The sequence below is a fragment of the Podospora pseudocomata genome (genome assembly GCF_035222375.1).
Source record: "Podospora pseudocomata strain CBS 415.72m chromosome 1 map unlocalized CBS415.72m_1, whole genome shotgun sequence".
Taxonomy (NCBI): Eukaryota; Fungi; Ascomycota; class Sordariomycetes; order Sordariales; family Podosporaceae; genus Podospora; species Podospora pseudocomata.
In genome coordinates, this window is record NW_026946363.1 from 1,107,568 (window position 1) to 1,132,863 (window position 25,296).

The 25,296-nt window shown below is 51.7% G+C and overlaps 7 protein-coding genes across 7 annotated transcripts; 5 read left to right on the forward strand and 2 right to left on the reverse strand.

Annotated features, from left to right (window-relative positions):
- The first annotated feature begins 3,854 nt into the window (after window positions 1-3,854).
- QC762_105927 (uncharacterized protein) lies at window positions 3,855-6,055 on the forward strand. The gene is made up of 4 exons (XM_062884983.1): window positions 3,855-4,292; window positions 4,365-4,609; window positions 4,665-5,577; window positions 5,635-6,055. The coding sequence occupies exons 1-3, from the start codon at window positions 4,080-4,082 to the stop codon at window positions 4,888-4,890; spliced, it is 684 nt and encodes a 227-aa protein (XP_062747910.1). The 5' UTR covers window positions 3,855-4,079; the 3' UTR covers window positions 4,891-5,577; window positions 5,635-6,055.
- A 146-nt stretch (window positions 6,056-6,201) lies between these two features.
- Window positions 6,202-7,561, forward strand: QC762_105930 (uncharacterized protein). Its single transcript, XM_062884984.1, has 2 exons — window positions 6,202-6,643; window positions 6,706-7,561. The coding sequence occupies exons 1-2, from the start codon at window positions 6,518-6,520 to the stop codon at window positions 7,123-7,125; spliced, it is 546 nt and encodes a 181-aa protein (XP_062747911.1). The 5' UTR covers window positions 6,202-6,517; the 3' UTR covers window positions 7,126-7,561.
- An 890-nt stretch (window positions 7,562-8,451) lies between these two features.
- QC762_105940 (uncharacterized protein) lies at window positions 8,452-8,727 on the forward strand (the record flags this gene model as incomplete). Its single annotated transcript, XM_062884985.1, has 1 exon — window positions 8,452-8,727. One exon carries the CDS (start codon window positions 8,452-8,454, stop codon window positions 8,725-8,727), a length of 276 nt encoding a protein of 91 aa, XP_062747912.1.
- Window positions 8,728-10,431: 1,704 nt separating this feature from the next.
- On the forward strand, window positions 10,432-13,606 carry TPO5_2 (polyamine transporter tpo5; the record flags this gene model as incomplete). Its single annotated transcript, XM_062884986.1, has 7 exons — window positions 10,432-11,735; window positions 11,791-12,067; window positions 12,118-12,520; window positions 12,574-12,730; window positions 12,791-13,267; window positions 13,330-13,355; window positions 13,585-13,606. Exons 1-7 carry the CDS (start codon window positions 11,580-11,582, stop codon window positions 13,604-13,606), a joined length of 1,518 nt encoding a protein of 505 aa, XP_062747913.1. The 5' UTR covers window positions 10,432-11,579.
- Window positions 13,607-16,578: 2,972 nt separating this feature from the next.
- QC762_105960 (uncharacterized protein) lies at window positions 16,579-18,542 on the reverse strand. The gene is made up of 4 exons (XM_062884987.1): window positions 18,026-18,542; window positions 17,720-17,968; window positions 16,977-17,651; window positions 16,579-16,914 (listed from the first exon to the last, which is right to left on the reverse strand). Exons 1-4 carry the CDS (start codon window positions 18,219-18,221, stop codon window positions 16,706-16,708), a joined length of 1,329 nt encoding a protein of 442 aa, XP_062747914.1. The 5' UTR covers window positions 18,222-18,542; the 3' UTR covers window positions 16,579-16,705.
- A 258-nt stretch (window positions 18,543-18,800) lies between these two features.
- Window positions 18,801-22,033, forward strand: QC762_105970 (uncharacterized protein). Its single transcript, XM_062884988.1, is given in 5 exon segments — window positions 18,801-19,127; window positions 19,190-20,589; window positions 20,661-21,042; window positions 21,098-21,440; window positions 21,456-22,033. 3 exon segments carry the CDS (start codon window positions 19,778-19,780, stop codon window positions 21,200-21,202), a joined length of 1,299 nt encoding a protein of 432 aa, XP_062747915.1. The 5' UTR covers window positions 18,801-19,127; window positions 19,190-19,777; the 3' UTR covers window positions 21,203-21,440; window positions 21,456-22,033.
- QC762_105980 (uncharacterized protein) lies at window positions 21,697-24,747 on the reverse strand (the record flags this gene model as incomplete). Its single annotated transcript, XM_062884989.1, has 1 exon — window positions 21,697-24,747. The coding sequence occupies one exon, from the start codon at window positions 24,745-24,747 to the stop codon at window positions 21,697-21,699; it is 3,051 nt and encodes a 1,016-aa protein (XP_062747916.1).
- Window positions 24,748-25,296: the final 549 nt, after the last annotated feature.

Sequence of the window (25,296 nt, forward strand, 5' to 3'; positions counted from 1 at the left end):
TGACCAAAGAGAAGGCCAGTAGTAGAAAAGCAAAGGCTAGAGCCTAGAATGCGAGGAGAGATACTTACTCGAGTAGGGCCTACATTGGGACGCCATGATCTCGGTGCTCTGTTGTTTGATGAGCAGGAAGGCTTGACAGGCCGTGGGTGGGAGATGGCTGGCCTAACCTCTTAGGCAGATGCTGAATCGATAGGAAGGCGTGCTGGGGGGTGTATTGATAGTCCCCACCATTGCTCGCAATGTGTGACAGTATGTTGTGAGTGTGGGAAAAATGATTGAGCAACATCGTTCTACTTGCAGTCTTCTCAGAGACCACGATGATGTCTGTCGTGCTTGTGTGATGGTCTCAGCCAACCGAGGTAGCTCGATGGGCACCCTATCAAAAACTGGTTATGATGGGATGAAGGCTATGAAGACCATGAGTCGGGGGACACAGTATCTGCTGCATACTGGCTGAACGCCTTCAAGTCGAAGTAGATGCCTGACCTTTGTGATATCTTCTCCGTCGTTTACCCCGTATCTCAGGGAATAGCTCCTCGTCAGTCGAAGACCCGAAGTGTGATTACGGTAGTCCAGTAACTGAAGTTCTTGTAACCTGCGAAAACTTGTCCCACCGTTGAGCCTTTCCCACAGTCTAAGTCCACGGAGCTTGACACGGTTGACAACGCTGGCTGAAGTTAAACCCTCGTTGTCAACAAGAGTTGCGCGGAATGTAAAGACACGGACAACTTACTCGACGCAGCTACCTTGAGTGGCCAGCGCATCCTTCTTACTCGAATCTTCCTGATGAAATATCGTCTCTCGATGGGGCTTTGATGTAATATATCAGGATCTGGAGTGAGAACAGAACGTTAGAAGGCGTGCTCGGCGATGGAGATAAGGGGGAAGACCAACCTTCTTGATGGGTCGTCGAGCCTTCTCAGGTAACCTTGAGTCCCGCAAAGCTCACCAGTGTAAATCCTCCTCTTTAGTTATTACCCCTTCCTGGGCCTTGTTGAGTCGGTTGGCGTCCATGAAGAAAACACATCCTCCTCTTGAGGTATTACCCCTTCTTGGGCCTTCTTGAATCGGGTTGAGTCCATTAACATAGAGACCCTCTCTTGAAATATTACCCCTTCCTGGGCCTCCTTGGATCGGTAATAAGGTCGTGGCCCATGAATGCACACCCTCCTCTTAAGTTATTACCCCTTCTTGGGCCTCCTTGAATCGGTAATACGGTTACGGTCCATGAATACACACCCTTCTCTTGAGTTGTTACCCCTTCTTGGGCCTCCTTGGATTGGTAGCTCGGTTCGAGTCCATGAAGAAAGATCATCCATCTCTTGAAGTATTACCCCTTCTTGGGCCTCCTTGAATCGAGGGTGCAGTAGTGGCCCAGAGATATAGAGATATCCTCCTCTTCAGTTATTACCCCTTCTTGGGCCTCCTTGAATCGGTCGAATGCTCGTGGCCCTGTTACATGTCCTCCTCTTGAGTTATCACCCCTTCCTGGGCCTCCTTGATTCCCATGAGTCTTCGGGGATCTCATGGTCGACTTGGCCTGGATCGGGCCTCGGAGACAGGCAAATGGAGGGATGTCTTGGAGGTAATGCTACAGGTGGCATGTCAGTGGATGTACTTGTGTGGGTGACTTTCAGCATCTGATGGGCGAGGAGACTGACGATCAGGGAGTGGGTTGCAATGCCAACAACCTGGGATTGATCATTGACAGGATGATGAGAATAGGCAGAACACTCAATGCAAGATGAGCCAAAGATTGGAAGAAGACGAAGAAGAACACGAACATTTGTGGCCACAGAAAAGTGATTTACCAAAAAAGTCAGAATATCTCGGCAGAAGTGGCTCAACAAACAAAGTTTCGACAGGTGTTAGAGTCAAAACACAAGAAAGATCCGCAGTCCTGCGGTAGGACAACCTCGCAGCCTCCAACTCCCCCCTCGTCTCGGCATCTCCAAGCCTTCCTCACTGAATCTTGCTCGGCTCCGCCCTCCCAGAGTGACCAGAAGCGGGTACAAGTGACAAGATCGAGCATAGTTCAATGGAAGGCGGGTACGTTCTGTTCAGCATTACACACGCTCCTTCCCCATCCATCGCCTCGCTGCCTTGGACACCGTTCCCTCACAACGTATCAACTCACTCTGCCTAGCTCTGGACCCCTGAGGGACTCCACTCTAAGAAGCTGAAGGTCTAAAAGGCGGGTACGTTGCGTCCCTAGATGACCAACCTATCCGCTTTCCTCTTTCAGTTTCAAAATCCCCGCCTGGCCTTCACTTATTCGATGCAGGGGTAAGTTGTTGGGAGAGCCAGGCGGTCAAAGCTTAAGTAAGGGAGCTGAATGGTCCGGAGACAGGCGGATACCTCCTTGTGCAGTTGGAACTTATGCCGAAAGAAAGAGGGCAGCGAAGAAGGAACAGTCATGCCCGGCAAGGACTTGGTAGGCATCTAGCATGTGAACCTGCATATATCACAATATCCAAGGCAAGAAATGCAAGCAACATGTCACAAGTTGATTTTGAAAGAAAGCTGCAGACAAGGACTGCTTTTTTCTTTGATTTTCTGGCTCGAGTGACGGTTCCAATCGTCAAACTGGCCCGGGGGCAGGATGGAGCTGGACGGGACGAATCGATTCATGTCCGAATTTAGTCATCACGGGAATTCTGTGATGTGTAATGTAATAAAATATGAGGAGCCTCTGTCAAAGTGCTTTTTTTGGAATCAGTGTTTGGAGGACGCTCAAGTGCTCTTTGTTGTGAAGCGGGAACGCACGCAGCTCACCACCTTGCAGATTGAATTCATGAAGCAGCCCTAGGCCCACTTCATGCGAGAGTGCTCCAGGTCATGACGGTCGGTAGCCGTTTGTTCGGTTACTTGCATTCTAAGGAGTCTATTTCTCTAAGGTCACGTTCGCTGCCAAACCGAGGTAATGTGTTGGGATTCCTTTCATATTGTGTAAAAGAGTTTGGTCAGCTGGAAAGTCCTTCACCACTTTCTCATACATGCAACCACACCCACAGCCAGACACGTCTCATTAACACTCCTAGCACTTATAATGTAAATGGGTTTTAAGAACAGATGACATCTGCAATGTGGTTTTGTACATGGGTATCAAATGAGAAGTTGATGAAGAGCAGTTAATTCATGACTCAAAAGGGTTAGGGTTAGACATAGGAAAGACCAGTGCGCAGGAAATCGTCAAACTTTTCAAGCATATCTTCTTCCGAATCCATAGTATTGATTTTTGTCTTGTTAATGTTTGTGCGAACAAGCCATCAGGACATCGATCCATTCATCTGTTTTTATCTTGGCATCTGAAGTACCAAGACATGATCGTGATGAACTTTGATGACGTCGGATGCAACATCAAGCCAGAAAGGGTGGTTCCATGGTTGAGCCACTATTATTCCCGGGTGGCATATTCGATTTGGGATGCCGATGAAGAATCCTATATCTCGCACTCTCTGGGTATCATCATTCCGAGACCGATATTGTTGTCACACACATATCAACGTGTTGTTATCCCCGGAATTCTGAACGGTAACTGCTGGAGCATGCCGTCACGGGTGTCTCATTTGATTCTTGAACTCCATCCACATCTCCTGAGGTAAGAAAAAAGCTTGTCATCTAAGGCATGGAATATCAGGCCTCCATCGGTCTTCTATCACTGAAATATTATTCCGAGCCAACAAGCATCATGCGCTGGCTATGTGTCATACTCCAATCCGGGGCCTGGCGGGTTTCAAGGCCGAATCCTTTGATGCCAAGCCACTTATGGAAGCCTGGCGCCAACAGATCAGTGAGGTCACGGGTGACCAGTGACAAGTTGGTGCTGCGCCCCATATCCCCTCGCCAGAGCACCGCACTGCCCATCATGAACCCGACGTACTGAAATCCGCCTTTGCCGGACCTATCCCATGACATAGCATCTCCCAGACTCCAAGCCAGCGAGAAACAAAACCTCTCCCCTTTCCTCTCTTCAACTGCCAGTTGCTGGCATCTGTTTTCTGCCAATTACTCAAGTCTATTTTGCTGGCCCCGCTTTCTTCAAACATTTCGTCAGATATCTAGGCAGGTTTGGTGGTATGATGGTCGATGAGGAGGGAAGGCGTTCGCGACGGCCAAGGGTACGGGCTATCGGTGCTCTGGGCGTGTCTTTCAACTTCCTCCAAGTTGCCCTGAGGTTCGCGACGTGTCTCTATGAGGTGGGATTGATTGCTTTTATCGCGTGGCTGTATGATCACTGGAGACGGGAAGAAACTGCGAGGGTCGATTTCCTCTTTCCGTCGTTCTTCCCGGTAAGTTCTGCTCTGGTTGGAAATGGTCATTGAGACAGATGTCTGAAGGAGACACTAACATGCCGAGGCAAGCTTGGTGTTGGTATTTTGGTCGATGCATACGAATTTGTGTCGTTGCTTTGGTTCGATCGGAGACGGGCTATTAATCCCGTTGCTGTTGGATTCGACGTTGCTCTAACAGGAACGGGTGTCTTTTGTTTCTCGATCTTGAATATGGTGGACGATAGGCCGAAGTGGAACTTCAACGGGCCTGACCGCCGCCACCAAGCTTGGGTTTTGGACATGAGAAATGCAATGATATTCATGGTAGTCTATTCGTGAGTTGCAAATGCGTTTGATTCAACGATATGGAATTGCTGACAGTTGAAATAGAATTCTGCATGCCACCTTTGTGGTCCTGGCAGCAGCGGGCGTTGTCAAAATGTACAGGGATATTGGAAAGACACGGAAGGCGAGACGACTGGCGGAAGCCCAGTTGCAGATGCTGCAGTTCAGCCAAGTGGCAAGGCCTGACAAACGGACAGATGCTGCAGCTGTTACAGAGGTACCGATAGATCCTCCAACAGCTGTTCACTTGGATACATCAAGGGACCCATAGTTTGAGATTCCTCACATTCACATGAAATCATATGGCATTGATCTGGCGTATGATATTCAGGCATGACCAACCTGAGGTACGTATGCTGTCAACGGACACCACAGGCGAGGCGGGCTGCAACCAAGGGGGCGGATACCACACATGTTCCCTCCAGGGCCAAAGCAGCTGGAAGGGGAAAGGAGGGTACGAGGGAGGACCTTCCTGAGCACCTCGTCCTTGGGGAGTCCGCAGCGTAGGTCGACAAGTGGTGGAAGTACCTTGGTACCAGACCTGAGCCTTGTCTTAGGTAATGAAGGTCCTCGCAGGCAACAGTCCCTGCACTGTTTTGTGGACTGGGACGCATTCGAAATTCTTCCACCTTTCAGTCTTCTGCCTCGATTTCGCCTCTCACCACCCACCTCCTCATCATCCACATTCCACTTGGCAGCGATTCCACCATGTCATTCCGTCACCCCATCACTCCATCATTCCAGCTAAAGTTCATTGGTGTCTCGCCTTTGGCTTGAGTCTGTAGGTTGCCCTGTACTTAAACCGTGGCTTGTTTGTCGCTAATGATTCAGGTGGTGGTTCAAGTGGTGGTTAAAGCATGGGCTGTGTCGACAACGGGGACACATGTACCAGCTTGATTTTGTCCCCAGCCCAGCCCGATTTCATCCCCAGAGCTCACACTGAGTTCGCATTGCCAAGGTACGATCGAATCCTCAGCTTCCACTCTATTGTCCCACCTGTCTAACTGATCTTCAGACAGGGTTGACCTCCGGAGGGGATGGTCCCAGTGGCAGCAACGGATCCCGAGCCTGAGTCCACATCAGTCTTGCTCAATGTTATGAGTCCACATCGGTCTTTACTCCAGTGTCATGACCTTTCTGTCTATCGAGAGGCGTCCACACCCAAGCTCAGGGCCTACAAGCAGCCCCGATGACGAGGTTGACAACAGGGAGTTTGCTGGGTAACTGGCCAGCATCAAGCAGGGCACCAACCTGAATGCCACCGAGAAGGCCGACGAGAAGAGACAAAAGTCGGTGAAGCAGTCTCGTGCTCAGGTTATCGACGAGAAGCCCAAGGAGCCCAAGGGCAGAAGATTGTCATGGTGGTGTATCATAATTCATGTACATAGCGTCTGTTGTATCTATACAGGGAAAGCAAGAGAAAAGAGCATCTTAGGAATTCGTCGTTGTCATGCTGTGACACCTTCATGACGCTGTTAGCTTGTGAAGCCGCCATCAAACCGGTGGATGACTAACCTGTGCTGAGCGCGGGGTCAAGGCTATCCCCTCCAGGCCGGTTTGGTCATACAAACCAACCTTCATTACTCAGCGAGGGGTCAAAGTTGTCCCCTTCAGCGAGGACAACATTGCGATTGTGTCTCCAACATCCAAGACTGGAACATGGGAAGGGAAATACTTTAAGTCCCATATCCCCTTTCTATTGTTTCCAAACCGTACGTATAAGTAGGTGCAATAAAGCCGCTCGACAGTGTGCGTCTTTCCTCCTCCTCATTCTATCTCTACCCTACGCTTGAATCACTCTGGGCTACTCAATTTACGTTTGTTTTCGTCTTGCCGACACCACACCGGCATTCGCAAAATAAAAATCCACATATACAGATCCAGCGACACACAACAAGATGGCCTCTGGTACCGCTGACAAATCGAAGCCCTACCTCCCGCTTGCCGGCCTCGCCGGGGACGGTTGGTCCAAGGACGGCAAGGCGACAGCCACCTGCTACTGTGGCACGGTGCAGCTCATTGTAGTGAGTCCAACACTCTAGCCCAGCCGGAAAATCAAAGCCGACGTGTATGATCCCACAAACAGTCCCTCGACGGCGTCGTCAACACCTTTGTCTGCAACTGCGCCGACTGCCGCAAGATCACCGCGTCCATGTTCGCCAGCAACTTCACCGTCAAGAACTCCCACTTTGAGTACGCGCGCGGGAAGGACCGTCTCAAGACGTTTAGCCAGTCTCAGACGATCGCTTCGGGCAAGGCGATGACCAACTACTTCTGCGAGAACTGCGGTACGCTCATGTACCGTGTTGGCGAGCGCTTTCCTGGAGTGAGCATCCTGCGCATTGGCACTGTTGACGACTTTTCGTTGCATGAGACCAGGCTTCGGCCACGACAGGAGCATTGGACTAAGGACCGTGTCTGCTGGTTTACGGGAGTCCAGGGGATAGAGGAGACTTTTGAGGTTCAGGGGGGAGGGGGAAGAAACGGAGGCATCAGCAATCTTTAATGATTTCCAACGGGGATTAGATATTGGATCATGTCCTGGAGGGTGTTCAGGATTCTTTGACGGGTAATGTACATTAACAGAACAAGTTTTAGCTGAATGGGAAGAAATGCGTGAATCTCGGTTAAGGTACCCTGTGAGTTCGGATCAAGTTGGTACCTGAAGACACTGAAGATACAAAGACAGGTTTTGTCCACACTCGGACAAGACAGATACATCTATTGAACAACAGAGAATAACAGAAGGCCCTTAGAGAAAAAGACGATATGTAGTGATGGAGTGGAGGGTACGGTGGTTACAGTCGTGCGGCGTATGAGTTCGCAGGGCCAGACAATAGCTTGGCGTTTTCAAACGGGGAAATCAAAATGTCGAGATATAGACTGTAGCTGTCCCGGCCGAATGCCTATGACATGAGTAGTTAAATATGAACTTCAAACCTGTCGGAAAAATTTATCATTACTGTTGCGTTGACTTGATAATGCATCCAACCACTGTATGCACTTTGAAAGTAATCCAGTCAAGTCATCGTCACCGTCGTACCCTAACCTTACCCCATGTCATGCCGCCATGAGCCCAGCATGACCGAAGAAGCTGAGCACAGTGAGTGAGCTATATGCCATAGAGCTGTTCTGGCGTGGCATATTCTAGGCTCAACAGCCGGTGCGGTCTCTGTGTTGGCCGGCGCGTCCTTCTTGTGGCATAGGATGACTGACGGGGTTGAATCGGTTGATGGTAGAGTGCTGGACCGGGGACGAGAACAGGGCGATAGACAAGTGTCAAGAAGACTGGGTGGGTATGAATGATATCGATGGGCTGGCTCTGCCATCAGGAGAAATCGAAGCAAGGAGTCCCTGTCCTAACTTCAGGGGGTATACATGTGGAGAGTCTGTCTTCTGAACTGAAAACCCTCCAACCCTTGGCCGACAACAACGTCACTCTTGGGAACACGGCGGTCGACTAAACTTTGGCCTCGAGGATGGAGCTTGTTATTGACCTATGGTAGGCCGGTTTCCTGTGGCTGTGCGGGTGTCAGGGTGGGTGGGACAGACGGCGGTTGTGTTCATGGGTCGGAGAATATGACGTAGTGCGGGGCGGCGTCGAAGCCAAGGCAAGGGTGCAGCAACGGTTTGGTCTGTGGGCGGCGAGAGCGGTAAGTCAAATAACCAGGAGAGATTTGGAGATATAAAGCGGTGGCTCGCCAGGGGAGAAACACTGAAGCCCATGTCCATCAAATTCCAACTCCAAATCCATACAAAAGCCTCAACCCAACATACTCCAGTTGGAGAATTGCAACATCTTTCTGTCCATTCTTGAACCAACACTCTCACAATGCTCGAAGACAAGAACAAGAGCTCAGGCGTCACTGGTGCCGGAAAGGTCGTCACCTCCACACTCGGGAACACAGTCGGCGGCTTGACAAACACGGTTGGAGGCGTTGTAGGTGCAGCGTCTCGTGGCATTGGGGAGACGGTGACAGGGGCCACAGGTGGGCTCGGGAGACCTCTTGGGGATGGCATTGCCAACATTGGGACTGGTGTCGAAGGGGGAGCTGCTACTGTCGCCAAGGGGGTAAAGGATGCTGGCGAGTGGAAGACAAGCCGATAAGGGTGGTGCAAGGGAATGGGCGAGTGGTGGTCGCTGATAATTCTGTACTGGAGCCTACCAGCCTGGTATTCAGATTCAGCGGTCGAAATAGGGTGGAAGCCCAGAGTCAAGTGCCTTCTCTCACTGATATCGAGGATGTAGAACTCTAGGTATTTGATTGTGTTATGAATTTCAAAATGCCAGAATTATTGCGTACGATTTTCTGCTGAAGCAGGCCCTACATCATAGTTGGAATAAAGTGATGGATTTGATGGCTTGGTTGAGCGATTGGTCGGGAAAGTGCTTTCCATCTCGTACAGAAACAAATCGGCAGGTGCAAAAAGTGGTTGACATTCTGCCCCAAGGTTTTCAAGCTCAACCCCAACCTGGAATCTACAGAGAAACTCCAACACCAGCTCAATCACACACTCAGCATCTCCTCCGCACCCATACACTCGCATCCATTACAAACTGACACAATGGAACCTAAGAATCACCCTCCGGTCCCTTCGCGCCCCGTTACACCGCCCTCTCTTCCTCCCTGGCCCACCACCCCCCCCTCCCAAATCACCCCCTGGCCCGAAGACTCCTCTCCCACCGTTGCCTCCTTCGCCGAGGCGTACCCCCCACTACGGACTTTCTCGTCCTTGTTATGGTCTACCTCGGCCGGACACCCCGCCGGAAAGGCTCATCCCCAATTTGGGCCCTCTGCCGTATCAACTTCCCTATCGCCTTCCACCTTGCCCCGGACCGCCTCCTAATCGTCCCTTGCCTCCTACCCCCAAGAGGAGGGTCCCAGAAGATCAGGCGAGTGAGTCGAAGGGCACCGAGTCGAAGACAAGCGACGCGAAGTAGTTAAGAGTTGCTCACATGGACCTTACCTCGTGGTTTCAGCCATATCTTCTGTACCTGACAGGCATGCCCTTTGGCCAACACTGTCGGGTTAGATTACTTACCCGTTCATTTTGATACTTCAGCACTATCATGTCCAAGTAAGTGAAGAGCCTAGGTGCTCTGACAATCCGCCTCGGGTACTGGGACGTTACTGACAGCAGTTTACTGGCTTCGTTAGACTTTTTGCAATGTTTCGACAAATCTTATGCACATCCTTGTGGTACAACCACGAGTCGAGAACTTTTCCCTTTCGATGCTGTATTTGACACCAAGTCCAAGTACGTTTGTATCCTATTCTTTCGGTCCGTTTTCTGTGCCTTGGACGTGCTTTTGGGACCTTTCTGACAGCTCCTTACTTTGGTTGTTAGGTAGATTCTTTGCAATGTCTCAACATATCGAATACCTCTTCTCGAGTCGATACTGTCGTCTTTTACTTTGCCAAACGCCAAGGAACCGATATTTCCCCAAACATCGTCACCCGTCTTTGAGGAGCCAGCCCTGCTAGGCGTCATAGTGTAACCCAGGTACATGCACGCCAAGGCTTTGTCGGATGTGGTGGATGTTCCTTTTGGCCAGCTCTGGAGTCTGTATATTAGATGTGGTCGACATGGTCGAGGCTAGAGGCTTGACCACACATAATCAAATTTTGCTCTCCCTGTCTCTCTCTCCTGGGCTCAAGCTTTCTATGCAGTGTCAAAAGGCGGAACAGGGGGTGCCCGGCACCGGTTGCTGTCACGAGGATAACCCCCCTCTCCATCCCCACCTGTGACCTGTCAGGACCCGTCAAGCAGGCTAGTCTGTTAGCGATCGGCCTGTCTAATGTAGGCTTCCCGAATACTACGTTTGGTCGGCACTTGAGACGTCGACAGTCGCCGTCCACATAGATGGCGAACCGTATTGGCGTGCCACCCATGGCTTAACTTGGCAGCAGATAACACCGGGCCCCGCGACTGGCCGATGCCACTCAAGAAACCATCCACAAACACTAGGGCAATCCCAAGGTTCTAGAATACTCGGAGGATTTGTGATGATCCTCCACTTGTCGGGTAGAGATCCCGGTGCGTTACCTTGTTGTACCTCAGGTTCTGTTACTGAGAAGTCCCTGCTGTTCTTTGTAACACATTTGAAGAATATGAAGAGGCCGGGAAGCCTTCGAGTGTCTATCCTCGTTCGAAGTTTCTTAATGTTCGACATCTACTATTGTTATCGACCGTATGCATGCAGAGCGCTGCTGTGTGCGGGCCGAGAACCTTTGGGTTTGGAGGAAGAGCTAACCCAATTCAAAAGCCGACATATGCGGTCAATATCCGATGCCTCCCAAGAGAAGCAACTTTCCCCGGTCAATGATCCTTTCAACTTTGAAGGACCAATAGTTGACATTACAATATCGAGACAGTCACTGTTCCTCCTATCATGCCTGTATTGGTATCCCGCAGCCAAGGTGCGCAGGTCCTGCATCGAGCATCGAGCAAGCGGCACCCACTTCAACGAGATCCAGACCTGGAGCCAGACCGGTGTATGCCAGCCCCTCCTCAGAATGCCCAACCACTGTGCCGATTTTGGCAGCTTTGTACATACTGCAGAAACGGCTGTTGCAGTGACCACTCAGACATCGGATGGAGGAGGTGCAGGGCCGACCGACCACAGCCGGATTATGCATACCAGCAGATGTGGCTGCGACCTAGCCTAACGTCATGAGAGGTTGACTACCAATCGCGTCGTTCCCCGGTGGACGTTCAAGTACAGAGATTGAGAATCGACGTGACACACCTGGTGACGGATCGATGCCCTTCGGCTTGACAACGCACGCTGGGACCGGGGAAGCTGCTTTGGTGCCACTTGAAAGGACGAGGACAGATCGGATGGATTACAAAACGGGCGTGCTGGAAACATTGTCGGACAAGACCGTGGTGCTCCCTTTCTTGAGGAACATTCTGGATTTTGAAGTCTGGTGAGGGAGCTTGTTCCAAACCAGAACAATGGCTTCCAAGAGTGCAGAGAAGTCCGGCCACACCAATGCACTTCAGGGGTCTACGGTCGTTGTTCGAGAAAATGTGTCGCCTTTGACGTCCTCGAGTGACGATGTCACGATGGATGAGGCCGACAGGAAGCTGGAAGCCATGGGGTACACACCGGTAAGCAAGAGCCCTGGTCTGTTGACGATACAACAAAAAAGCTGACTGTTCTCAGGTCTTCAAACGAGAGTTCTCCACCTGGTCCAGCTTCAGCTTTGCCATGAGCATATCTGGCGTCTACGGCTCCCTCATGTCCACTTGGATATACGGACTACAAGCCGGTGGAGCTGCCGCCATCATGTGGAGTTGGGTCATAGGGGGTGCCGGGGCTTGGGCATTGGCACTTAGTCTGGCTGAGCTATCGTCAGCATATCCAAGTTCAGGGGCTATGTACTTCACTCTGAAGTTTCTTGCGCCAGAGGAGCAAGTGCCTATCTTGTGCTGGATTTCGGGTTCGTACTCTTTCTTGGCCAGGGAATGCACTGTGCTAATACGAAAGCAGGCTACATCAATCTTGTTGGAACCGTCACCGGCAGTGCCGCCACCGAATATGCATCCAGTCAGATGCTGCTCGCAGCTGTTTCCATCACCTCCAACTTCTCTTACATGCCGACCAACAACCATGTTGTGGCTTGTATGGCCATCTTGACCGTCATTCATGCCTCGATCAACACACTGCCAACACTATGGCTGACACGATTGACCAGTGGCTATGTCGTATTCCACATCAGTGTTCTGGTTGGCGCCTGCGTGTGCCTGCTCGTTCAGACAAAGGAAAAGCATAGCATTGCATATGCCTTCACTGACTTCCAGTCCTCATCCGGCTGGAATCCCCCTGGCTTTGCCTTTCTCTTTGGCTGTCTGGCACCAGCCTGGATCATGACAAGCGCTGATAGCACAGCCCGGTATGCCCACATGTTCTCTCACACAGAGGACGTCGCTGACAAGCCTCCCACAGCATAGCCGAAGAAGCCAAAGACCCCGCCCGCATAGTCCCCAAAGCAATCGCCAACGCCACAACCTTCACGTACATCATCGGCTTCCTCTTCAACCTCGTACTAGTGATCTGCATGGGCGACCCCCTCGAACTAGTCCAAAGCCCCAGCGGCCAACCAGTAAACCCCCACTCCCCTTGACTAATCCTATACAACCTCTAACCCTTCTTAACCCAACAGGTAGCCCAACTCTTCTTCAATGCCATGGGCCGCACCACAGCAATACTGTTCACCCTCTGCGGCTTCGCAGTAATGAACCTAGTCGCCATCCCAGGCATCCAAGCTGGCTCCCGCACCATCTTCGCCTTTGCCCGCGACGACCTACTCCCCTTTTCCCACCACTGGCGTCGGGTTTCCAAGCGCTCCCAGACACCCATTGCCGCGGTGTGGTTATATGCCGCCCTCGAGATTATTGTTAATCTCCTCGGGTTAATGTCCGACACGGCAATCAGTGCCGTGTTCAACGTCTGCACTGTTGCCTTGAATATCTCTTATCTGGTCCCCATCGTCTGCAAGATGCTGTACGGGAGATTTGAAAAAGGGCCGTGGAATCTGGGGAGGTGGAGCTCTGTGATGAATGTGGTTGCTGTGGGGTGGAACACGCTCATGGCAGTTATTTTCTTTTTTCCTACCAGGTTGCCGGTTGCGGCGGAGAATGTGAGTTTTTCTGTCTGCTTTCCCGGGCTGGGAAGTGGAAGAGATGCTGACTTCTGAAACAGATGAACTATGCTATTGTCGTGTTTGTGTTTGTTCTGATGTTTTCTGTTGGGTTTTGGTATACCCATGGACGACATTTTTATACCGGTCCTGGGACGAGGAGGCCGTTGGCAGCCACGGTTGTTGAGACGTTGGGTTGAGGATGGGGGCTATGTTAACTTGACTAGGCGGAGGGCGATGATAGTAGGGCGATTCGAGGTGAGATTGGTACATATATGTTTGTTTTTGAAGCTGGTGATAATAATGGGTTCCCATAGTAAAGACGGAGGAAAAGAATAACGAGGACAAAAGACGCCAGCCAAGGGACTTTCTTGGCGTGACAGTGAAAAGTGTCGTGGAGTGCTTTATTTGGTTTCAGGGCCCTGAAGTGTGTATCATTAGTGTCGAACAGTCCAGTCACGACCCCCACTGCAGTACACCTTTCTCCGATCTACAAGTTGTATTCATAATCGTAGTCGTGATATCTTAAGGGGAACTGGTCCGTGCGCTGGCCATCAGCAATTCAGGGGTTTACAACTCTTGGCTTTGATCTTGAGATTGAGGTTATCACCAATACTTTCGTCCCAACTTTGGACAACAAAGGTCTTTGTTAGAAGGGGGGGCAATTTCCAGTGGCCTAAATATCTAATTTCCGAGTCCTCTGTTATAAATGGATGGAGACACAAAACATGAGAACATGGCGTCTCAAAAGCAACGTAGAGGCAAGGGAGTAGAGTCGCAAAAGGTCATTGGATGATGGAAGAGCAAGTAGATAGACAACAAGATACATGATAATACATTATGACCCGAATCCCAACAGTAATATCTAAACAAGGTACTCCAACAATCCTTCTTCTATATGCTCAGTCTTGCCATACATTCCTCAATAATCCAACATCGGCGCCTGCAGGTCTCCAATCCTATCTGAATTCACCACCCCGGCCCTGCCATGCTTTGAGACAAGGTTGATCCCAGGCTGCGCGGGCTAGCATAAGTGCCCGAGTTGTCGTGGGAGTTCAACTCTTCCTAGAAAGGTGTTAACGTCTGACAAAACTAGTGGCCTTTTTGGAGAAACAGAACTTACCCACATTCTTGCCACGGATTCTCATCACCAGCACTTGGTGAGTAAGAACTGGCGAATAGAGGGTGCCACGGAAGCTTCTTGAGCGTGGAGATCATCGACTCGAAAGGTCGCTGAGGACAGTCCTTTGAGTTGAAATAGGGCGTTGCCACCGAAAAATCTTTGAAGGTAGCCAGTGTTGAATCAGACGTCACTGATGGGCCTCCTTCATGTCTCACTGCTTCTGACTGGACATCGTCATCTCGATAGGGCGGTCGCCCAAGCGAGGTTGACGATGCTTACGAATCGCCTCGTAGCGGCGTTCGATGGTGCGAGTGGCAGCATGAATGCTGCTAAACTCCACAAAGGCGTCCCCAATCTTCGAGGTAACACGTTCCATGATGATGTGAACGACCTCTTGGGCTTCACTGACGTCCCATCAGGGTTGGTGATGAGAATCAGTGGCAGCTCCGGTGCGCTGACGGTTGAGGCCGAGGCCGAGGCGAGGATCCAGGGACATATTAGCGTTGACTATTGTGGGGAATCTGTCGTAGTGTTGAAGCGGACTCGCAATCGGTCTCTGTTTACAGATCTTGAGGCATAGATGATGAGCAAAAGGTGATGATGGATGGATTGCAGCTGAAGTAGATGGAGAATAAAGTGTCCCACAGGACAGGAATTTTCACTAGCATATATTCCACACAACCTCCCCACAGAACGGCATCATAGCCCTAAGGCAAGGCAGCGACAATGTCACAGGCCCTCCAGCCTCTCGCTCTTCTGTTGGCCATCAAGGTCGTCCATCAAGGTCTCTCATCGAGGCAGCGAGGCAGCAGAGGACCCGCCTTCCCCCCAGTCAACTACTCACATACAAGGCAACGGCCACGACGACATCATCCTCCCCGTCTCCCTCCTTCCCCCCTAGCCAACGGAAGCCTCCAGACACCCCATCTTCTCCGCTTTCCTCAGCCCAAATCCCCACCCATCGCATCGTTGCCTGACCACACCCCCAGATTTGCATTCCCTCCCACATCGTCAAGCGTGCATTGACCGCTCCCCAGACCACCTATAAAACCTCCCCTCCCCTCCCAACTCTCCCTCCTTTCCTTTCTTCTTTTTCCTCAGCGTGGCTCTCTAGTCTTCGAGAGTTCACTCCAATTTTCATGTGCAAGAAATTGCATTGCAAAAAACAGTTCAGCCTGCTTCTCCATGGCTGAGCTGAAAACCACAATACAGACATCAAAATTTCATTTACGAGAACTGGCTCAGCCCTTCCCTTGAGGATCCCTCTATAGACTGATCTGGAAAAACACAATGGAAACATCTTCTTCTTTTCTTTTTCCTTTTTGCTTGGTGGTCTCTTCCCTCTTTCATGGAAGAGTATCAGCAAAGCCTGTTGATTCTGGTGTCTCTTCTTCCCACAAGGGATCACCAACCCAGATGCATTATTTTTAAATTCCAGTGCTTGAGGCTGACGGATCGGTTCGGTTGTTCACCATGAGGATGAAAGTTTCTCAGCACACACTTGTTCCACTTTGTGAAGTGTGTTTGCACCCATGCTTTTACAGTGTTGTCAGATCACTTGTTCCGCCATGTGCTTAGGTCTGCGCCCGTTGACTGTCTGTTGGGTTGCTTCTAACATCAATGAAAGCTGGCCAACAAAAAGATGTGTGACAATCATTGACGTCTGCTGGAAAGTTTGGAGAGTTGAAAATGATGAACAGAGGTAGGGTTTATCTTACGATATTGAATGTTCCAATTGATGTTGTGTCAAAGCGACTATGCCTCACCAATGCCCTTTCCTCCTGCAAGGTAATGCCGGAATTTCAGAGACAAGCTCGCTCACCTACAGGGGTCCACGGGTATCCTCGTCCGAGATGGAATGATCTCGAGCATGCCGCGGCGATTACTGATGACCGAGGCCCGTTCACCAGCTCTACCCAGCCGATAGCGGCCGCTCTAGATACTCTTGAGTGGGAGGGTGTGCTACGGCAGAAGAAGACTGGAGATCGATTGAGGCAACTGTGTAGCTTCCAGGTTGTTGATGACGAAGCTTACTGGGCACCTGATCATTCTGAGGCATGCCTGCCTCGTAGTATGAAACAACCAGTGACGAATGACCGAAATATCATTGCTTCCAGGACCTCTCAATATGTGAGAACTGGGGATCTCGGCAGAATGAAAGCACTTGGACATGTACAAGTGGATCCAGGGCTAACTCGTGCTCGTTCCCTTTGGGAGAGCTATGTACATGCTGGTTATTCTGCTCGAGTTTTGTACATACGATCTGATGCTGGCACAGTCCGCGGTGTTGCACTCACCATTCAACTGCCTCCACGCTACAAAAACAACGCAAGCACCCACAAAACAAAGGCAGCTGGCACAATGATCCAGCACATTGGGATAGATGCAAATAGATGGTGACCGGAGTGACACTGTCCGGTCAGATTGAGGGCCGCTCCAACCTCTCCTGACAGTATTTGCTCGTTTGTGCCGCAGTCGTGGTAGCTCGCCATATACAGATGCTGGTTGGTTTGATCAAAAATGACTATCATGGTGTAAGCACGTACTTGATGCCACGGCTAAACAACTGCAATGATTTCGACTGACCATAGGCTGATCGCAGAAACGAGTCTCCCAGGACCGCTCGATCATACGACCCCTTCCTCGGCAGGACACCCAACGCACAATATCCTGGTTCCAGCTGGGAGATGAACTCCGAATATGGCACTTGAATGGTCAGGTCCCCGAATGTGAAGTCGACAGTGCCGGGCTGGTCAACGATGGAGCATGGCACTTCAAGGCTACCATCCTCAGAAAGAGTGGCGTTAAAGTCGTCTTGCAGGCTATCGAAGATGTGCTGGGGCAGGTAGCTCCATGTTGATCCGGTGTCGAGAAGAGCGGGCATCGTCGAATACTCGTAAGTCGCGACAACTTTGGTTGGGGTTGTTATTCCGACTGACTTCATTTGCACCCAGTACCGCCATGGGCCTTCCTTGCTCCCTTCGATTTGTGGAGGCATATTGTCGAACTTGTGCAACTTTCCGCCGAACTTCTTTGTGTCAACTCCCCCGAAGATGATAGTCCCTCCGGTCTCCGAGTACTGGCCTCCAAGAGCTATGCTAAAGGCCTTGGACTGTGTTATTCCTTGGGCATGGAGCTCGTCGATCAGGTTGTTGTAGTGGAGGTTGAAACCATTGCCGTGTCCGATGCCGCCAACACCCCAAGCAAGCTCGGTCGTGTTCACTCCGACACCAAACACGACATTTCGTAGTGGCTGAGAATCTGCAGACACAGTCAGTAAGGGATCACCAATGTACCAAAGTTTCAAGGGCGAGTGAAAATGCACTGACTACTTCCGGGCACTAGGATACTGTCAGCCGCATAGTTGAGCTCGGCACCGCCCTTTCCGTACCCAATATGCTGTTTAGCGCCCTTGTCGACGTAGGTGGAGGACTGGCCTGGTACATATCTTCCAGAGGCGTTGCATTTCTCCTCTTGGCCCTGGGTAGCGGCCGTTGCGCACGTTGGGTCTACCCAGAGCTCAAAAGATCCGGTGTCAAGCACAACCTCAACTGGTTGTGGAGGAGTGCCAATTTCAACTGGTATGGGTGTGTCAGCTTGTGGGTATTACGGGATGTACGAGGGAGAGGGCCCACGTCGAATGAGGTATGTCAACGTCGAGACATTGCCCAAGGCCACCACATTGTCTCGTTTCCTAAGATTCACAGACTGACTCCTTTTTTGCAAAACAGGGAACGATAACAGTCCCTTTTTGGCTTCGATGGTGGGCAAGGTTAGCGCTGTCCCAAGAAGCGCAAACGCTAGCTGGAAACCTGCCAATGCTAGCATCATCACCAATGTCCACTACTGGACACGCAACGAGTCTTGAGGTCGGTGGATGATGCCTGACATGGACACGACGTGCGATATACTACGGCAACATCCTCCAGTCCGGCCTCAGAGTTCTGGAACACACAGGTCGGGAGCCGAATAACAAAGACATAACAGAGGTTGGCAGCTGTGGAAGTGGTCCGGAACAACGCCAAGGCTTCTCCCGTCGGCGTGGCACAACAATGATTTGGGCGTCAAAGACATTTTTTGAGGCGGGTGGACTTCCAGAATAGGCATCAATAAACAGATTACACGACAGTCTGCCCGAGAGCTGCATGAAATACAGGCGGCTGAAGACAATGTTTTTTTTTTCAGTGCTCTGTTGCAACAGTGATGTATTCGCCAGGATGCCTTGTGAAACTGTGGCTATCAATGAATGGTAAGGATCAATCTGCTGTCCCACCCAGCCATGATTACTTTGATGCCTGACCCAGGGTGTAAACACCGAGACCAGTGAACAGGTATCCATCGTCATGTGGTCGCGTTGGTAGTTTGTAACAGCTGTTGTTTTCCTCGCAACATAGCTCGAACATTGAAAGTCAAGGGTTCCTGGAATACTCGAATTGTGATCCTGGAACAGAATGTTGGCGGAGTATTGGAGATTGCAGTTAGCAGCAAGAATGCTGACATCATGCCGACTGCAGGTCCGGACGCTAAAGCCATTGACTGCTTTTTGCCTCTGAATCGTTGCAGATACTAAGGTACACCAGCCGGAACCCTACAGAGGCAATCCCCCACGACGAATTCATCAAGCATCAGGACTAATTAATAGAACCTGCGAATGCCTAAGTAGAACAACAATCACCACCTTTGACGCCCCCCATCTTTGGTACTGCCGTCCTCAAAATAAGGCATAGGTGACAAAAGGTAAGGAATAGAAGAAACAATCACGCAATGCTTCCACCATCGTTACTTACAATGAGCCTAAGGTACGGGGTAGTTTTGCCTCACCTTTCGAAGATCCGACCTCGCAAGTCTGTCCAAGATGAAAACTTTATCTGCTTTAGGAGTCAACATGCTTCGCTGAACAGACCAGGCAACCAAGCACATTCCCGTGGCTCGACTCCACTATTGACCTTCGTCCACCGGCTACTGTCCATGACCCATGGTTGAGCGACGTCTCCGGCCTCACCTATGACGCCTTGCCGCAACACCAACCAGAGTTTCGGACTTAGATCTCAACTGAAGTTTGGAGATTCCAAGAGGGCGGAAATGTCGATCCGGACTCGGCGCAGACGCCGGCGACCATTCCGCCCTCCTTTTCTTCCACCCACCGAACCAACCCCGAGTTAGCCTGTGATCTAGCCGGCCAAAACTGCACGATAACCGTCCACGAATCGTCACCAGAGAAAAGGAATGGAACAACACACAGGTCGAAGCAATGACTGGCACACCTACACCTGCTGGGAAGATACCAGCATGGAATGGCCAAGTTATTAGTGATCTAGAGCAAGGCGTCGAACACTACCGGCCAGACTAGCACATGGTTACGATCCCAAGCGCTGTGAACGGTGGCCATGACACAGCCGATACCCCTTGATGAGTTTGGGATATATCTACGTCGGCAGGGTCCAAGGCTGAAGAGTCTCGATATTCGGTTTCTTCGCCATACACCCACAGCTGTCACTCGTTTCAGTCTTACAGGTCCGCCCCCCCCCTTTTTTTTCAGTTGCGTCTGCCCTTGGTACAGAAAGACACTCTCTCGTCTCCAGCCAGCCACCATGAAGGCCTCTTCTATCGCTACGGCCTTGGCCGGTGGCATAACCATGCTCTCAGCGGCGGTGCAAGCCGATCCGGGGATGATGAACTCGTCTGTTCTGGAAGTCCTCCACGAGGCAGACCGGAGGCCACAAGAGCTCATCGGTGACCTTCAATGGCTTCAACCTCGCCAGATGAGCCCCGTTTCTCACTTGATCAGATCAATTCTGGTCGATGGCTTTGATGCTCAATCGAATGAGCATTACCAATACGTACCTCCCTTGCGTTCGGCAGCTTGTGCTCGAGACACTTGCTGCGTCTGGTGGTACATTGCCAAAGAAATGTCACAACTCTTCCGTGGCACTGATGGGCAATGTACAGATGCCGCCCGAGGTGCCATCCGTACCGGTTTTCACGATGCCGGCGCGTGGTCCAAGACTACGGGCGATTTCGGGGGTGCTGACGGGTCCATCGTCCATGCACCCGAGGAGATGCTTCGCCGACCAAACAAGGGGCTTCAAGAGATTGTTCAACAGTACAAGTTTTGGTACGATCGCTGGAGCCATTTCGGTGTTAGCATGGCCGATTTGATCCAGATGGGCGCCAATGTCGCTACTGTTGTTTGCCCTCTGTAAGTCAATTACATCTTTTGCCTCGTTCTCTACTCCGTCTTACAGGTTGCTGACTCTGCCATCTCAACAGTGGCCCCCGCATCCGCTCCTTTGTTGGCCGCCGAGACAACTTCAAGCCTGCTCCAGACGGACTTCTCCCCAGCCCTTTCGACCCTCCCGACAAGGTCATCGCCATGTTCCGTGCCAAGACTATCCAACCGCTCAGCCTTGCCGCCCTGCTCGGTGCTCACTCCACCAGCCGCCAACGTTTCTTCAATCCTGCGCGTGCTGGCGCCCCCCAGGACAGCACCCCAGGTGTTTGCGATGTGCTGTTCTACCGCCAGACTCTGGCTGCCCGCTCCCCTCCTGATGTCTTCCGCCTCCCCAGCGATGTCGTCTTGGCTGAGCACCCCCTCCTGTTCCCGGCTTTCAAGGCTTTTGCCGGACCTGGTGGCCAGGCTCTTTGGGCACATGTAAGCCTTGTCCTCAGCCTTGTTGTGAAATCCCGCTAACAGTAGTGTGCAATAGGAATACGCCCGCGCGTACCTCCGGCTTAGTCTTCTCGGTGTTTTCAACATCAACAACCTGACCGACTGCACCCGGGTGCTACCGCCGAGAACGCTCAAGTGGTGAGCATGCGATACTTGCCGTGGTTGATCGATGGGAAATGGGACGCGCAAGAACATGGCATGGCCTGAGGCTATGGAAAAACATCACGGGGCTGGACTTGGCTTGGAAAAGGGCTGGAAAAGAAGGAAGGAAAACGGCACAAAATAAGTAGATAAACACAGAGAGCAAGTACTTGGACTGGATGGACATACCGTAGTTGGAAGTAGATCGATTTGCATACCACTACCATAATTTGTTTCACATACTGGATTTTCAGTGTTGTTTGTGGAGCAACATCATTAGAAAATAGCACAAGGTCGACAACATCAGCATGCGGCTTTCGAGCCCTGAGTTCTTGGCACCCCCTTTTCACGCCAAGACTTTCACAGATCCGACAGCAAAATCCATGATCTATTCTCAGCAAAACAAGCCAACCTAGCAAAGTCTCTTTTCCATATATCACCCAACATCTTCGCCTACCAACATATCATATTGCCTCGCTCTTCTTGACTCCACAATCACATCACACCACCAGTACGCCCAGCATCATCAGCACCACCACCACTACTAGACCCTCTCCTCCTGATCCTCGCGATAATCGCCGGCCTCCTCACCCGCGGACGACCAACAACCGCATCAGCCATCGCAGCAACAACACCAGACTGCGCACCACCAGCAACACCACCACCAGGAGGCGGAGACCGACCAACACCACCACCACCACCCCTCCTCTCACTCTCATCAATAACAACCACCGCCCCCTCCCTCTCCCACCGCCTCCGCACCCCCCCAGGCGCAGCCCACCGAGCCTGCACCGACGGCCCCAGCGGCGGTCCCTTTCCCCCATCCTTGAACCAATCCACCGGCTGTTTGTTCTTCGTAGACTTTTTCTCCGGAGTCCCCAGCCTCATCTTACTCATTACCGTCCTCAACCCATCCAAACTGTCCTGGTCGGGGGTGTATAATGCTTGCTGAGGTGGAACTACAAGCTCGTACCTCTGTCTCTGTCTGGGACCAACCGGTGTGAGGACCCGCCGGGCAGTTCTCCTTGCTGCTGGCTGCAACGGGGCAGGGGTGGAGGGGGGGACAGGGGTGAGGTGGAGGCCTGCTACTTTTGGGGTGAGGACTTTGGTGATATAGTCGTCGGTAGGGCCTGGGCGGGAAGGGGTGGATGGGGGAGGGGCAGGGGGGGCGAGGACTGCTCCTGGGGGGAGGATGTTGCTTTGGAAGTGGAAGACTGGGGGGGGAGGGGGGGCGTCGTCGCCGGCTGCTGCTGCTGCTGCTGCGGCGGCGGCGGCGATGTAGGAGGGGGGTGGTTGCTGGGGGGCTGGGGAGGGGAGGTTTGGATTTGTTGAAGGGAGGGGGGGCGCGGGGATGTGGGCTTGGGGGGTACGGCAGGATTCGCCTTGGGTTTCGGGTTTGCGGCGGAGGAGTTTGGCGCGTGGTTGGGTTGGGTCTATGGGGTTGTGGCGGCGGACGAGTCTGGTTGTTTGGCGCCCGGGGCGGCGGGTGGGTGTGCTGGCGGGGGGTTGTTGGGGTTGTTGGGGTGCTTGGGGGGTTGTCAGGTTGGGAGCAGGCGGAGGTGGCGGAGGAGCAGGAGGAGCAGTAGGTGTTGGTGGTGGTGGTGGTGGTGGAGGAGGAGGCTGTTGCGGTTGCTGAGCCGATTCGGCTGCTGGTTCAGGTTCTGAAGGTACTGGAACCGGTGCCGGGTTTGCAACCGGGACAATGGGGACAACGGGCGTTTCGCCAGCTGGCTCGTTAAAGAACTGCTCGCACCACTTACGCACATCGGCGTTCCTCTGCCATTCCCATTCCGACTTCACCTCACGATCAATCGCTTGTTTTAACTCGTGAAATGCTGGTCGTTGTTCTGGCTCTTCTAGCATGCAGGCGACAACGAGGTCGAGCAGCTCACGGTCATAGATCCCGTCCCACATTTTGCCTTGGAGATAACCACCATAGCCCCAGAGCTTCCTCATTTTGGGTTGACCGGTTTTGGGGTCCAAAACAGGGTTGCCAGTATCCGGATCGGTGACCTCCTTCTCAAAGCACTCATATGGTACTGGAGAAAAGGGCAGTTTGCGAAGTGTTATCAGCCCCCACATAACCAGTCCAACATGATAGAGGTTGGTTTTGTACGAGTATTTGCCGGCAATACTAGACTTCTTTTCCGGGTCTGTTTCTTCAGCGGGTAGGAATCCCGTGATGTAGTCCCACTCGTCGGTAAACTGCTCTGGCAACAGCCATCCCAACCAATATTTACCTCTTGGCCGGGATATGTGCATCAGCTTGGGATCGTTCCGCATTGCATTCCTCATGAAAGTTGTCATTCCAAAATCTGCGAGCTTTATGATGGGCACCATCGTGTGAGTGATATCCGAGTCATTGTCCGCAAAGTCGCCAACAAACAGATTTGTCGCATCGAGGTCGAAATGAACCAAGTCTGGGCTCATTTCGTACTCGCTTGGGGGGAGGATTTCGTTGATGGGATACTTTCCCAGGTGGCGATGAGTGCTATTATATAGCTCCTCTTGGAACCGTGGAGGGTAGGCCAGAGCGAGAGCGGCCTTCAACAAGCAGTCGAATATCAGCCATAGTACCTTTTCTGGTAACGCTTGTCCGAGCAGGCTTATCCGGCCAATCCAGCTTTCGAGACCGCCCCTCCGCATCATTTCCAGGATAAGAGTCGGACCATTGTCGTCCACTTTCCCAATGTTGCTCCTCTCGACCGTCCTGTCCTGAGGATAGTTCCAGTGATGAAAGGCCTGTACAGGATAGCCTTTAGCCCCCGTGCCATCGTCTGTATCGGTGCTGCCATCCGGATCATCGTCCGGGGGCGGCGCCGGTGGTGGGGCAGGTGTCGGTGTGATGGTCCTTCTCGATGGTCCAGCTTTCGACACGAGTCCTCCAGCCTTTGATACGAGTCCTCCAGCCACGACCCGCGGATCAACACCTGATAATGGTGCCGTGTTTTTCTTTCTTTCCGGAGGGCGCAAGTAAACCCTTTGTGTGATATGTCGTGCCCGTGCCAGATATCGGTGCATCTGCTTCTCATTTTCCAGCTCGTTGCCCGATATAGCATTCAACGCGTACTTGAAGACCACGTCTCTGGTCCGGCCCTTCAAGTCCTGGATCGTGTACATGGCAGCGAGCCCGTTCCCACCAAATCCAAGGAACTTTTTGAAGCCAATTTGCGCCTGTGGCGAGACGATGTACAAGGGAATGTTTTCGAGTTCCTTCTGGATCTCCTCGGGTAAATTAGACACACCTTTGTTTCCCAGGTCAAACTTGGGAAGGCTCTGAATGTTTATCATTGAGTTTTTGTGCTTGTCATTTTCGTGGCCGGGAGCCTTGCCCGGCAGGGGAAGGTCGTAGTTTCTCCATAGCTCAGGTTTATCGCACTCCTCTTCCCACAGCCTTTGTTTTCCAAGGCGGTAGTAGACGAGGGAGGTTGCATTGCGCTGACGATAGAGGTGGAGCTTTCTCATATAATCGGGGTCGCGGTCCCTATATCTACGGTCGATGAGGTACCCGGGCTGACCGGCTTCTTTGCTGACTGCTGGCGGCATCTTGTTCAATATTGGTGATCAGACTGTTGATGGCGCTGTTGGGAGATATATGGCCTTGCGATTAGCCCGCGCCACATCTATGGAGGTGGGCGAAGAATGCAGCAGACTGTTGATTTTCTTATGGAGTGGTTAATGTCATCAAGCATGTTTGTGTCTGAGATATGCTGTATGATAGGTGCCAAGGCTGTTTGAGCAAAGACAACATCGGGACAAACCTTTACAATGAAATCGCGTCAATCATGCCGCATCCGGATGTCGGATGATGAAGCTACCACAACAAAGACATTCACTGTCGCCTTAATTAGGCACGCCTTCATGTATAGTCCAGTGCTCACCTGCCGCGGCACCGGACAATGAAACTGATCTGATGAGAAGAAGCCCGAGGTTAACCCAGTACCTCAGCTTATCGTCACACGACATCCAAAAGTAGCAAGCTGTGTCACTCCTCTATCCCAATAGCAAAGTGACAACAAATATACGCAATGGAAGACTTACTCAAAGCAATACATTTACTCAAAGCTCACAAAGAGCAACATATACACAACTTCC

Coding starts and splice junctions, on each gene's coding strand:
- QC762_105930 (XM_062884984.1), top strand. CDS start 6,518: ATGGCCTCTGGTACCGCTGACAAATCGAAGCCCTACCTCCCGCTTGCC. Junction 6,644..6,705: donor GCACGGTGCAGCTCATTGTA/GTGAGTCCAACA, acceptor TCCCACAAACAG/TCCCTCGACGGCGTCGTCAA.
- QC762_105960 (XM_062884987.1), bottom strand. CDS start 18,221: ATGATGCTAGCATTGGCAGGTTTCCAGCTAGCGTTTGCGCTTCTTGGG. Junction 17,652..17,719: donor TATCCTAGTGCCCGGAAGTA/GTCAGTGCATTT, acceptor CTGTGTCTGCAG/ATTCTCAGCCACTACGAAAT. Junction 16,915..16,976: donor GTTTCTGCGATCAGCCTATG/GTCAGTCGAAAT, acceptor ACACCATGATAG/TCATTTTTGATCAAACCAAC.
- QC762_105970 (XM_062884988.1), top strand. CDS start 19,778: ATGACACAGCCGATACCCCTTGATGAGTTTGGGATATATCTACGTCGG. Junction 20,590..20,660: donor GCTACTGTTGTTTGCCCTCT/GTAAGTCAATTA, acceptor CCATCTCAACAG/TGGCCCCCGCATCCGCTCCT. Junction 21,043..21,097: donor GCCAGGCTCTTTGGGCACAT/GTAAGCCTTGTC, acceptor AGTGTGCAATAG/GAATACGCCCGCGCGTACCT.
- QC762_105927 (XM_062884983.1), top strand. CDS start 4,080: ATGATGGTCGATGAGGAGGGAAGGCGTTCGCGACGGCCAAGGGTACGG. Junction 4,293..4,364: donor TCTTTCCGTCGTTCTTCCCG/GTAAGTTCTGCT, acceptor TGCCGAGGCAAG/CTTGGTGTTGGTATTTTGGT. Junction 4,610..4,664: donor ATATTCATGGTAGTCTATTC/GTGAGTTGCAAA, acceptor CAGTTGAAATAG/AATTCTGCATGCCACCTTTG.